Here is a 14,510-nt window from a genome sequence, read left to right on the forward strand (position 1 = left end):
ATCATCCACAAAATGAAGTTGGGCTTAAAGTGACTCTTACGACACTATTCATCTGGTGTCCTTCTCGCCCTGCCAAGGCTTAGGCAGCTCTGTCGCATGGCAACTGTTGCTGAGCGAGGCAGAGTAGAGCTTGAGAGACCAGACAAGGGTTTATATCTCGCTCACTGTGGACCAAATCCTCAATTCACACTAATTCCAAGCGCAGTGCCAAAGAGAACTGAAAAAATATTAAAGGGATAATTCACCCCAAAACACTAATTCCTATGATTAACAGTGTTAGTGTTATATTGAAAACAATTTTTGTTAACAAAATGTTTCATTTTGGCATTATAGCATGATTGGTAGAAACATGTGAAAATCGTTTTTGGAAATCTATTTCAGCTTAAGTCTACTACAAAACCCACAATGCAATGCTCTCTGGGCTGGCTAGCTAGAAAACATAGCTACACACAATAATACCCAAGTCAAAGCATGTGAAGTAGCTACCTACTGTAAAAATCAGCTAAACTGCACTATCAATTTAGAAGTCTCTCACCGAGTTCAACTTGCATTTCATCTCTGCTCAGAGCACATTTCTTTCCCACAGAGTTACTTTTGAGGAGATGGGAAACTCCATTAGAATTGTATTAACACCCATTGTGTACGTTGCCCATGCATCGTCAATGGGATGCGTGGTGCATTCTGGGACAAGGAGAGCCCTCCTCCAAGGAGTGAATGGGAATCAATTGGGTGCTAGCTCAAAAACCAAACTTTGGCATGCATTTCATGAGCAAGTACAACATTGCAAAATAGACTCATATCCTGACTTTCAGAAGGGATTGCGTGACAATTAGCTTAGGTGAATGTGATGAGTTGACAGTCAGTTTGGTGGGGCGATTTTCCATATATTGCCCAATGGGATACCCATCTCCTTTCTGTTACATCTTTGTTTCCCACAGACACAGAGCTTTGCGACATGGTTATTAGAGAAACATAGTTCAATTATTTGGTACACTGTTTAGATTACGCACATCTAAGCTAAATATATACTTTGTCATGACGATATAAAATGGATGGATGTGTTCTAGACAACTATGCCCATACCAGCTACTGGCTGATTTGGCGATCTGAAATTCAGGTAATTGTTTAAAAGTGTTATAAAATGTGATGTGTGTGTGGTACCCCATCACCAGAGACGAGAATTATGTAGCTATAACACGTTCCTACATGATTTCCTAACTTTCACAGACGGACCACTTAGAAGTTAAATCATGGGGACATTTTCTATTTCCCCAAAATAATGCTCCTCCACTCCCAATATTACTGGAATAGATGTACATCGTTATGGCCATTGGTCTTTACAGAGTAGCTCAATAGGAGCTAGTCAAAAGGACAAACCTAACACGGTAAACAAAGCTGCAGCAATATCTCAGTAATGTATTAGTGAAACAGCCTTAATGATCACCTGCTTGTGTGATAGTGTGATTAGGACTTGGTGTAGCCTGCCCTAGCAGACACAGTAAAGAGCAGGCTGAGGATATCATTACAGAATGTGAAAAAGGAGATCGAGTCAGTCACCATCCTTCTATCCACTCAAAAAAAGGATTGCAGTCGGCAAATATTGGGCACGCTCCATTACAATGGACGCAAATAACAGTTCACCATGCCAACATTAATGACTGAGTCCCTGGTTACACCCACCTATGCTCCAGTCCATACCCATTAACCCTACTACTACCCCTTGAGAATGTTGATACCATACATTATTCAAAGCCAATATTAGTCTTAAACTATGCATTGATCCAGGTCTCTCTCCATATATGTCAACGTAATGTATAACTGAAAGAGCCAGGTGTCCCAGGGCTCTACAGTGCGACCATTTTAAAATGTAGGAGCACCAGTGCGGCTCGAGAAAGGAAGGATTCTACATTTCTGTGTGCATCTAACTGTTTCACCTTAGGTGCACACGTCATCCTTGTAAAAAGGTCAACATAGAACCCTGTGTCCGTGTGCACATAGAGAAGAGCTGACGAGGGGAGGAAGAGGGCACCTGCATCCATCTCTCCATCACTATGGAGATTTACATCGATAAGCATACATTAGACCTGAATGGGCTGGCTGCAGAAAATCAGACAGACTGACGCAGCACAAAGCCGGGCAAGAACGTGGGTAGTGTTTTTTAAAACCAGAAGTCAATCGTGACTGTGTGAATGTATTATGGAAAACCATTAGGATAGACAACAGATTTGCCTACCTAGCCTATGTCCACAACTAAAACACTATCCTTTGAAAACATAACCTACTTTTTCCTGCATCAGACCATAGAGGACATTCCATTTTATATAGCATATGCTTGCTAGCTGTGGAGGCGCCACATTGCTGCGATAGGGGGAAACTCCTTAACCGATTAGTCTGTAGTACATAACTTATCCTATTAGGCAGTTAGGATATAGTACAGGAACAGCTTTGAACAGAGCTCTCTATAAATCACACGCAACATAGTAAATAGACTGGCTATAAACGGGTTGGTTGTTTAGCAACAAAACCAACACATGCACAACTATTGGGCAAAATCATACAAGGTTGGCTTAGATTGTTGACATGTAAACCATTATATTTTCAATAAACATTGGAGACAAACACATTTGCACAATGATCACTTGTCTTTAAAATACATTGTAGGTGACCGTTGTTGGTTAGCTAGCAAGCTTTTCTTTTTTCTTTTTTTAACATAATAGCATTGACATGAAATCTGTCAAAATACCTCAACAAGCCATGGTATCAAGAACAAGATTAAACAAGTCACTTACAATTCCCCACATGGCAGTTTCTTGTCATTGTTGCTATCTGTCCATCCAAAATCACAACAATACAGACTTCTTCCCCATTGTAGCATGCACATAATTTGACATTGTCAGCTAACCCATCTGTTGGTTTAGGCTAGCTAGGCTAGGAAACATCCCCCAGGAAGAGCTGTTAGGGGCGGCAGTAAGAGACCACTCTCCACGGGGCTCCTGTCTTGGAAGAGGCCAGTCAATGGTCATAAACAGGAAGCAGGCCAGCCTGCACTAACATGCAGCTGCAGTTATGTTCAGACGGCCAAAACCACCAGTATCCAACCAGCAAATGCCTAACTTCAAAGCACTATGGGTAATGCACGCTTGTATAACAGTATGGGGCATGAGGGTACTCATATCCACCCGACTTTATAACTAGAGGTCGACCGATTAATCGGAATGGCCGATTAATTAGGGCCAATTTCAAGTTTTCATAACAATCGGAAATCGGTATTTTTGGGCACCGATTTGCCAAGTTTTTTTTTTTTTACACCTTTATTCTTATTTTAAATGACGGTGTATTAACTGCCTCGTTCGGGGGAGGGGGGGGGGGAATCCAATCTTGCAACCTCGGGGGATTTAATCTTGCAACCTTACAGTTAAGTAGTCCAACACAATAACAACCTGCCTCTCTCGCGTTGCACTCCACAAGGAGACTGCCTGTTACGCAAATGCAGTAAGCCAAGGTAAGTTGCTAGCTAGCATTAAACTTCTTATAAAACAATCAATCATAATCACTAGTTAACTACACATGGGTGATGATATTACTATATATTATCTAGCGTGTCCTGTGTTGCATATAATCTGACTGAACATACAAGTATCTAAGTATCTGACTGAGCGGTGGTAGGCAGAAGCAGGCGCGTAAACATTCTTTCAATCAGCACTTTCGTGCGTTTTGCCAGCAGCTCTTCGTTGTGCGTCAAGCATTGCGCTGTTTATGACTTCAAACCGATCAACTCCCGAGATGAGACTGGTGTAACCGAAGTGAAATGGCTGGCTAGTCCATGCGCGCTAATAGCGTTTCAAACTTCACTCACTCTGAGCCTTGGGGTGGTTGTTCCCCTTGCTCTGCATGGGGAACAACCAGGACAGCGGAGTCAATCACCACCTTCCGGAGACACCTGAAACCCCACCTCTTCAAGGAATACCTAGGATAGGATAAGTAATCCTTCTCACCACCCCCCCCCCCCCCCTTAATGATTTAGATGCACTATTGTAAAATGGCTGTTCCACTGGATGTCAGAAGGTGAATTCACCAATTTGTAAGTCGCTCTGGATAAGAGCGTCTGCTAAATGACTTAAATGTAAATGTAAATGTAACGCTGCTTCGATGTGGTGGCTGTTGTCGTTGTGTTGCTGGTTCGATCCCAGGGAGGAGCGGAAGCTATACTGTTACACTGGCAATACTAAAGTGCCTAAAAGAACATCCAGTAGTCAAAGGTTAATGAAATACAAATGGTATAAAGGGAAATAGTCCTATAATAACTACAACCTAAAACTTCTTACCTGGGAATATTGAAGACTCATGTTAAAAGGAACCACCAGCTTTCATATGTTCTCATGTTCTGAGCAAGGAAATGAAACGTTAACACATATTGCCCTTTTACGTTCTTCTCCAACACTTTGTTTTTACATTATTTAAACCAAATTGAACATGTTTCATTATCTACTTGAGGCAAAATGTATTTTATTGGTGTATTATATTAAGTTAAAATAAGTGTTAATTCAGTATTGTTGTAATTGTCATTATTACAAATACACTATTTTTATTTTATTTATTTAAAATCGGTATCGGCTGTTTTGGTCCTCCAATAAATCGGTATCGGCGTTGAAAAATCATAATCGGTCGACCTCTATTCATAACCCCTGTATTCATCACAATAAACTGAGAACATTGGTTCACTGCTAAAGAAGACCCATGCTGACTGACCGTTGCACTGGTGCCTCCTGTTCAAAGCACCACCCACCACACACACATACCAGTCAGACGACAAGAGTAAGTTCAGTGGGTCAGTGAAGTTGTTCCAACACTCGCGCTCCCTCTCGCTCTCTCTCTCCAGGACCCGGCTGCAGCAGTAACAGGCTGGGTGTTACTTGGTTGACAGAAAGTGCAGTACTGCAGATGCCTGGAGTGTAATGTGTCCACACGGTCTAACAATGACAGCATTCACCGGGTACAACTGTGATGAGGGTGCGCACACACACAGACAGCAGATCTTGTCCAGGACAACTGGGGACACATTCACTCAAGAGCTAAGCCTGGGCTATTTCTAGAGCCACCGGGATGATGATACGTCAGCAGGTCGTACACCATTCTCACTGGCTAATGAGAGAATGCCCTGACCAGAGCTTGGCTCCTTAGGGTGCACACAAGGACTGTCCCAGGTGTGGACATGCATCACATTTCATCAACATCACTCATGGTGGGCCAACAAGTGCAATTGAGTGGATAGGCTAGTAGGCTCAATGCTTATACAGTCCACTGATTCAAAGCCAAATCTATGAACTAGGCCCATCTTTCCTTTTTAGTGTGTAATTTACTACTCTATACCGTCAAAATGAGAGGGTGATGGACTGGCCTCTTATTCAAATAATGTAGTCTACATTTGCTTCTCAAATCTTTCCACTGTGTCGAAAGGAGAGGGCCTTTTGCATGAGTAAGCACATCCATGATCGTTAACTGCAACACAATCAGTTCTTGTTCACCCTATAAAAAGAGTTGACCTGCCTGGGGGCACGCTTCTCTCTGTGCTGTAATGCCTGGTGAGGAACCAAACTGTTCTTGACTGGGGCTCTGCCATCTCACTGGCTAGCGGGTCATGACCTCAACTCAGGGTTAACCTCCTGCAGAAGGCAGAGATGACAGGATCTACTCCTAGCCGTTTCACTGCTACAAGCGACAACACCAAATAAGGCTAGTCAATTTCCTCCTTTGATTCAATCACAGCGATTCAGAAATATTGATCATGCTTTTGATTCTGCAGCCCAGGATTCAGATATCCTTGCTGGGATTTGAGTCCCAGGCATCTGATCTGCACTCAAGGTCTGAATGCCCAGTTTGATACACAAGCTCACATTCTTGTGGAGATTTTAAGGCTGGACTAGATTCCAGCCATTATTTTGTTAGCCTTCCTATGTCCAAATGTTGAGGGAACCTCTACAAAGTCAGTGCAGTTGGGATTTTCAAACATCCCCTCGTCACCCTCTAGTCTAGATTGCATTTCACTGGAAAATACTTCCACAAAAATCAGTGTGGATATAACTTTCAGAGTGAAAATAGTGAATGGGAAACTGGATGAGGAAAAGTTATGGTCTACTTTCAGAAACCCCTTTTCCACAAGGAAAAATGCACACCCAATAAGTGTTATGTTGGAGGGGGGGACACTAGCATTTCAGCCAAATCTTACAGCTTGAGTCAAAACAAACTGGGCATTCAGACCTTGACGTAGACCCAGTGAGCACTTGGCTGCCACTAAGGAAGTGGCCCACAAAAGAGAAAAGTAATGGATGAGGGACATTGAAAGGAACTATGTGTAAATAAAATTACTACCGTTATAGAGTAAAAGACAGAAAAAGTGTTGGTTTATACAGAAATTTTCAACCACTCAAGAAACAACCCTTTATCACTGACTACATCCATAACTGGACAGTCTTATCCTCCATCAGCAGCTATGTGGGCTTGTTGTTCAATGCCTGTGTGGAACTCAGTGCAAAACCACTTTAGAAGTTATGTAGCTAGCTACCTTTTCAAAACCATTTTTGACCATGGACATGATTGCACTAGTCTAGTCACTCTAATCATGCTAAACTTTCAGTCACTCATCTAACTTTTGAACCATATGGTAGAGTCATAGGGTTTAGATTATTGCAATTCTCTATTGAATGGACATATCTTTAGAAAACTTGAATTAAATACTAATTTTATGGGTGAACACCTTAGAATCTGTCACATGTAAACAAGGTTAGTACAGTAGACTGAAATATTTTTTACTTTGAGATAATGTTCACTGCTTGAATGCTAGCTAGCTAACAGGCCAAGACAATTGTTGTAGTAACGTTAGCTAGCTAAAGTTAGCTAACAATTACATACAGCCAAGTAGGAAAACTGCTGCCTTGACAAATAAATATGGTTTGCTAACTAACGTTAACTCTTTGCTCAGCTACCCTGCTAATGTAATTTGGAAAAGTATCACTTGCTGGCCTTCCCAGAATCAATCTTATTAGCCGAGATATCTACCTAACGTTAGCTAGTAAACTAGTTAGTTAGCCAGCCAGAAACCACCGTTTGCTACTTTTCATACAAAATGGCTAGGTATCTAAAGTTAGCGTACTAGTAAACGGTAGGACTTGGGAGTCAAAGATGGGCATGACGTTAGTCAGAAAGTAAACACTTGAGGCTGGCTAGTTAAGTGTATACACAAATCTGCCAACTATGTGAAATGGCCAAATAAGTTAGTTAGGTAAAAGCTAACTAGTTATATATATATACAAATAAAAAAAAGGTTAATGTATATGCCGCCAGACATCAGCGCGCAGATGTTTCAAACGGTCACGAAATCAATTTCGGATCCAACGATTGGTTGTCGTTCTACTACTACGTTAACTCTTGTTAGTTTAGGTGTTTAAATTGCAGTTCACAATAAATAAACTTTAATTGAAAAATGCCGAACGTTGTACCAAATATAATGGCGTGGTTATGATTGCTAGCCAAGTCACATTACAGTGCAAAATAAATGACCCGGTAAACTATCATTTTGATGTAGCCATTCCGCTAGCTAGTAGTAGCTTTGACAGATAACGTTAGCTATCAAACTAGCACCGAAGGGGATCAGACAACCAACCCCAGCACATTGTCAACGGATAGCTACGGCTTACTAGCCACAGAACATGTTCAAAATGAGTATTAGCTAGGTTACCGGTAGCAGGGTCACTTGGCAAACAACCAAGAGCAATTTCGACTTAATAAAATACATTTGGCACATCAATATTTAGTTATGCTATGTATTTCTTACCCATTTGAGCTCGCAACTCTTTCAGAGACGTTGCACCCTCCGCCATTTCTATGAAGTTTTCCTTCTCTATTTTTTATGGCACATTACCCAGAGACGCGCATAATCTGCGGGTACGTGGACATCCAAGTAAAACAAGGGAACGAGTCAATAATAGGCAATAGCGTCACCTAGCGTAAGAATCTATGGTTGACAATAGGCAACTGTTGCTTATCATGTATTTTGACATGTTGATGGTGAAATCGTTTCAGAACACAGATTATGGAATGATAATGTATGCATGTTTTATTCCAATGGAAGTTTAATTAGAACACAGGTGGTAAGTAATATTAGGCCTCCCGAGTGGCGCCACGGTCTAAGGCACTGTGCATCGCAGTGCAGGATGGGTCACCACAGTCCCTGGTTTGAATCCAGGCTGTATCACATCCGGCCGTGATTGGGAGTTCCATAGGGCAGTGCACAATTCGTCCGGGTTTGGCTGGAGTAGGCCGTCATTGTAAATAAGAATTGGTTCTTAAACTGACTTGCCTAGTCAAATAAAGCTTACATGTAATATATATTGTTTTGTATAAATATTATATGTATTGCTGTCATAGCATAAATACAAAGTTTCCTTGAGGACTTACCTTATGGAGAAAGCTGGAGTGTCTGAGGAGATTTGCTGCAGTGGTGAACCAACCCCTCCCATAAAGAAAACAACATGTTCTCCCTATTTCCATCCAACACTAATGCTTCTGTCCTACCCCATCTCACATGCCTTAGCCAGCGGGCCCTCATTAATTTGACATGGAAAACAGGGAGAAACATGACACTGTGGGTTCAGTTACACTGCCCTGAATGATACAGAATAGCCCCATGTTATTTAACACTCTGACCACCATCACAAATAATGGAAGTGGTAGTGAGATTTTGGACCAGTATACCTATGAGATACTATTAACCCCACAATGGTATAATTGTCCTGGGTTCACAGCCTGCCGTTTACATACTATTTGATGGTTAATGATGACGTCTCTGTGCTTTGCATCCTGTGAATCGGATGACAAGGTCATCTATCTAGGTCACATTACAATGCTGACTATTCACACCTTATGCAAACAAATGATACCACACTGTCTTATGCAACAGAAAGGAGTTCAGCGATATTACATATGTAATGTCTATACATTCAATGGGTTAATTTAACCAAATGTGTACAAGTAATAGCAGTTTATAGCCCAAAATAAAATCACATTTCAAACTGTCAAGTTCTGCTCCATTTCGCTTGATTAAACCAACATTGACATAATTGGTACCATTTAACATGCCGTCAGTCCCTCTTTTTAACAATGAATTGCAGAACTAGTGCATTATCCAAGAGTATAATTTCAAACCATGGTGTGACATACCATGCTGAGACTTCATGTCATGGTGTTAGAGTACATTCAGAAATTATTCAGACCCCTTTACTTTTTCCACATTTTGTTACGCTACATCCTTATTCATCAATCTACACACAATATCCAATAATGACAAAGCAAAAACAGGTTTTTAGAAATGTTTGAAAATTCATAAAATAAATAAGTATTCAGACCCTTTGCTATGAGACTAGAAATTGAGCTCAGGTGCATCTTGTTTCCATTGATCATCCTTGAGATGTTTCTACAACTTGATTGGAGTCCACCTGTGGTAAATTCAATTGAATGGGACGTGATTTAGAAAATGCACATACCTGTCTATACAAGGTCCCACAGTTGACAGTGCATGTCAAATCAAAAACCAAGCCATGAGGTCGAAGGAATTGTCCGTAGAGCTCTAAGACAGGATTGTGTCGAGGCACAGATCTGGGGGAGGGTACCAAAATATTTCTGCAGCATTGAAGGTCCCCAAGAACACCGTGGACATCATTCTTAAATGTAAGAAGTTTGGAATCACCAAGACTCTTCCTAGAGCTGGTTGCCTGGCAAAACTGATCAATCGGGGGAGAAGGGCCTTGGTCAGGGAGGTGATGGTCACAATGACAGAGCACCACAGCATTCACGCTGTGGGGATGTTTCTTAGTGGCAGGGACTGGGAGACTAATCAGGATCGAGGGAAAGACGTACGGAGCAAAGTACAGAGAGATCCTTGATGAAAACCTGCTCCAAAATGTTCAAGACGTCAGCGCTCATGACCTTTGCCTCATGACCTCAGGACATGACAACGACCCTAAGCACACAGCCAAGACAATCCAGGAGTGGCTTGGGGACAAGTCTCTGAATATCCTTGAATGGCCCAGCCAGAGCCCGGACTTGAACCCGATTGAACAAATCTGGAGAGACCTGAAAATAGCTGTGCAGCGACGCTCCCAATCCAACTTGACAGAGCTTGAGAGGATCTGTAGAGAAGAATGGAAGAAACTCCCCAAATACAGGTGTACCAAGCTTGTAGCGTCAAACCCAAGAAGACTTGAGGCTGTAATTGCTGCCAAAGGTGCTTCAACAAAGTACTGAGTAAAGGGTCTGAATATTTATGTAAATGTGATTTTTCAGTTATTATTATTGAATGTTTTTTGGGGAAAAATCTAAATGCCTGTTTTTGCTTTGTCATTATGGGGTATTGTGTTTAGATTGATGAGGGGGGAAAAACAATTGAGTCCATTATAGAATAAGGCTGTAACGTAACAAAATGTGGAAAAAGTCAAGGGTCTGAATACTTTCCGAATGCACTGTATGTCACACAGGCCAAGGTGGGATTGGCAACATGTCCCTAGGGCTTGGATATCTCTGTGTGATTGGCCACCAGTCCACGGTGTATCCTAGCAACAACGTCAGGGCGGGGCAGGAGGGCGGCGGCCTGGGCCAGTTGGGGCAGTAGGATGTAGGTAGAGGTGCGCAGGTACTGGAAGAGATCCTGGAAGCCATGGAGGTTAGAAAGGACCTCCGGGGTGACACCCAGGGAATAGCCCAGCCTTCTCACCCCGCTGCCCCGGCCACAGCCCCCTGAGTCCAGCAGCAGAGACAGGTCCTGGACTGTGTCATAGTTTAGCTCCTCCAGACTCTGACCTGGACCATCACAAGGAGTTCAGTGTCAGTCAATGACATAAATATTGGTGTAAGCACTGTAATAGAGACTTGTCAGTCAACACCCAAACCGTGGTAACACAAAAACCTGATATCAGTTTCTGAAAACATTTGGTTGTATATTCATATGAAAATACAAGAGCATGAATTGATTGAATTGATCAATCTCACCCTCAACATCACTTGTTTGACATGGGAGAGCCTACTGTACCTTGAGAAACTGTGCAGATTTCCAACAGTTTTTGTTCCATCTACAAATGAAAAGTGGAGTGAGTTAGACCAGTTATAAGAATTTCCTAGTGTCTCATAATTTATAATAGACCATTATTCATTAGAAAATGAAAACACAAAGCACATGCAATACCTCCTCTGGTGTGTGACAGTGTCCTCTCTGACCCTCCCAGGGGCCGTCTTCACCTCCATGTTGAAGGGATGGCTTGATGTTGGTGGTGACATTGATGACAATAGAGGTGGGATGCACTTCACCCTCACGGCTCAGTGAGCTTAGGCATCTTATTGGTGGAAAGAAAGAGGCTCTATTGTTTGACATCTATTCATCAACCAGCCAACATGACCAGTAGATGGAGCAATGCAGAGAAGATTGTTCAATTGACCCGATTACAGTTATTCCCCAAAGCAGAACCTCTGGCCAGGAGGATAGGTACCTGTGGTGGGCGTCCTGGGTTGGTCCAGGGCTCTCTGGTGGGGTAATTGATGGTATCGCTCCAGTCTCTGTGGTGTTAGAGAGGAGTGTATTTCGTGGGAAGGCTGTGCCTACTTCAAAATGTAGATCAGGACAATACTTTGGAACCTGTTCTAAACACCCCACAAAAAAAACAAAAAAAACATAATCCACATTCCATTTCCACCTTGTGTGAATACAGAAAACGAATGGGAGATTGAGTACAATTTTTAGCCATGGTTTGAACGGGAAGGCAACACTCACCGAATCTCTCAATGAATAGTAGTAAGGCCCAAAGCAACAGAAGCAGTAGGAAGATTGAGGCGGAAGTCACTGAACCAATAAGTGCCACGGAGACTTGGACCGTATCCAGCGTCACTAGATGAACAATACACACATAACCATCATCTACACAACTCGTTTTAAGAGTCAATGTACTATTACTCACTGTTCTCTGTAACACCTTTGAAACTTCTCCTGGAAAAAGGGATTCCTCACTCTGAGGAAGATCATTTGAACATCAATGGGCGCTACCAGTGGAAGGCTTACAGAGACAGTATAATTGTTTGCTTGCAGCATTCATTTATTTGCTGGCTGCTAAATTCATGTTTACCTTACCTGCTGTGGAGGTGTGTTTCCACTGCAAAGGTAAACACTCTTTCCGGATCTTGCCTGTTGGGCTGTAACAGGGCATGCACGACAGGTCCACCTCCCCACTCCTACTTCTGAGCTTATAATACCTGAGTACAGACATAAACACCAGACATAATGACATACGCAGCATGGCCCATGGGGTTGGTGACTGATCCTAAGTTTCCTTCATGCTCTCTAAGACTACAGCGGGTTTTTGGCCTCTCTTGAACGTTACTGGAATAAAACACAATGGAATTGTAATCAGTAATATGTCACAAATGGAAACCAGCCAAGTCCAACCTTAACCCCCTGAAGTGAAATGTTACGTGTTTCCTTTTGTCTGCACTGCACTTTACTCACCCCATAGATATAGGACTTACCCTGGGAGGCAGTTGCCACACTGGGCATTGTTGATGGGTGAGCACACTGCTCTCTCCTGGCGGTTTAGCAGAATACAACGAGTGCACTGCCAGCAGGGGGCCAACCCAGTCTCAGTACTGAACTGCCCCTCTGCACACGCCACACAGCGGCCTCCCTCTCCCCCATCCCCATAACCACAGTCCTGGGACAGGAATCAGACAGGTGTAGAGCCAGAGGCAGTTAGATAGATAGACAGATAGACAGACAGACAGACAGACAGACGGACGGACGGACGGACGGACGGACGGACAGACAGACGGACGGACGGATGGATGGATGAACGGATGGACACACACACACACAGTAACTATGTGTTACGTCTGTTAGCTGCTCCCCAGGTCCACAGACAGGACAGTCAACACAACTGCCATTAGAGTGCAGAAACTGGGTCTGATTACAGCTGGGCTCAGACAGTGCCAGCAGACAGGATGCCTGTGGAGAAGCACAAGCCACAAAAAAACACTTATTGGCATAACTCTATGGTGAAACTCCCCCACAACATAACACATACTTTAGAAGGACCTACCATCAGCAGAGCTGCAGAAACACTGGCCTCCATAGAAAGACCCTCCATGGTCCTGCAGTCTGGGCTGCTCAATGTGGGGGACATGAAAGTGTTATGAGAGAGTATTATTATAGTAATCAACTGAAGAAGTCAAGAAATCATTAGTTTCTCCATCATTTTGCAAAAAGAGTAGACTGCCCTCTAGGGGTTCCAAGTCATATTTTTGCAAAACGCCACAAAAATTCTGTCAATATTGATTACGTTTCAGAATTTGAATATGCCCATATGCCCAGTAGGTGACAGTAATGCACCTTAAGTAATGCACACTGCCATAAAACACCAAAGAGTCAAAATTGAGAAAAACAGCAACAATCATGCTAAAGTACATAGACATAGTCCTTAATTACCATACCTGTAATGCTTCTTCCCAGTGTGTTCTCACTCAAACTTTATGGGTGTCCAGGGACTGTGGAACTCATCCAACATGTTTTCGGAACTGCCTGCTACTCTACAAGGCAGACCCTCAATCAGCACAGCAGAAGAGAACGAGAGGGGTGCTTGCCTCATTTAACCTTCAGGCCCCTCCCTCTCTCTCCACCGGGTGGCTCACAGTGGTGGGAAAGCTTCATGGGAATCCCCCTCTCACCACCCAGCATTCCTGCTCTGTGACACAGGAGAGATTCCCTCCCAGGCCAATAGAAGGCAAGGAAACACTGGGGATGCTGATGCCCACCTGGAGCCTACGTAACGACTGGCCTTCTCAGGTTCCCCCTGGTCTGGTCCTGGCTGGGAAGCCCTCTCCAGGGGCTGGGCTCTGTTCTATAAGGTCAAGGGGGGAGGGGGGGGGGGAGGGGGGGGGGAGCAGGTGAGCCTTGAAAGGGGATGAATACAGTCTTCTGTTTCATACAAAGTAATAGCCTTGTGTATGTAGACTGTGTGTGTGTGCCTCCATGGGTCTTACTCCTCATGTAGTGTATTGCAGATTAGAAACTGTATAGAGAAATGCGTGAAAAGTCAGTCATATAAAGAAAAAGACTCAACTACTGAATAGTGATGCACCTTGAAGGTTACAGCACACTAAATGCCCAATAGGTGGCAGGCTCAAGAGAATAAAGTAATGTCTTTTAAAATCAAAACAGCAGACTCTCAGGAATACGATTACATTTGTTATCTGAACTGAAAACCTAAAGGTGAACGTTGCCGCCACTATTTGCACAACATTTCAGTTCGGTATTAGTATTTTATTATAGCTCGTCATTAGCTGTTGCGAAAGCAGCAGCTACTCTTCCTGGGGTCCACACAAAACACGACATAATACAGAACATTAGTAGACAAGAACAGCTCAAGGACAGAACTACATCAATTACATTACACTACACATAAGAGTTATTGGACGAAAGT

The 14,510-nt window shown here is 43.0% G+C and overlaps 1 protein-coding gene across 8 annotated transcripts in view; it reads right to left on the reverse strand.

The window, feature by feature from the left end:
* LOC135526318 (MAP7 domain-containing protein 2-like) overlaps positions 1 to 7,940 on the reverse strand; it is a 37,270-nt gene extending 29,330 nt beyond the window's left edge. For 7 of the 8 annotated variants that reach the window (XM_064954589.1, XM_064954594.1, XM_064954592.1 and 4 more), the window contains exon 1: positions 7,832 to 7,940. In XM_064954589.1, coding sequence (XP_064810661.1) covers positions 7,832 to 7,877 — 46 coding nt within the window. In that variant the 5' untranslated portion in view covers positions 7,878 to 7,940. The remainder of the gene's footprint in view (positions 1 to 7,831) is intronic. The other variant, XM_064954593.1, reaches the window with a different exon arrangement.
* Positions 7,941 to 14,510: the final 6,570 nt, after the last annotated feature.

Source organism: Oncorhynchus masou, chromosome 32, assembly GCF_036934945.1.
Source record: "Oncorhynchus masou masou isolate Uvic2021 chromosome 32, UVic_Omas_1.1, whole genome shotgun sequence".
Lineage (NCBI taxonomy): Eukaryota > Metazoa > Chordata > Actinopteri > Salmoniformes > Salmonidae > Oncorhynchus > Oncorhynchus masou.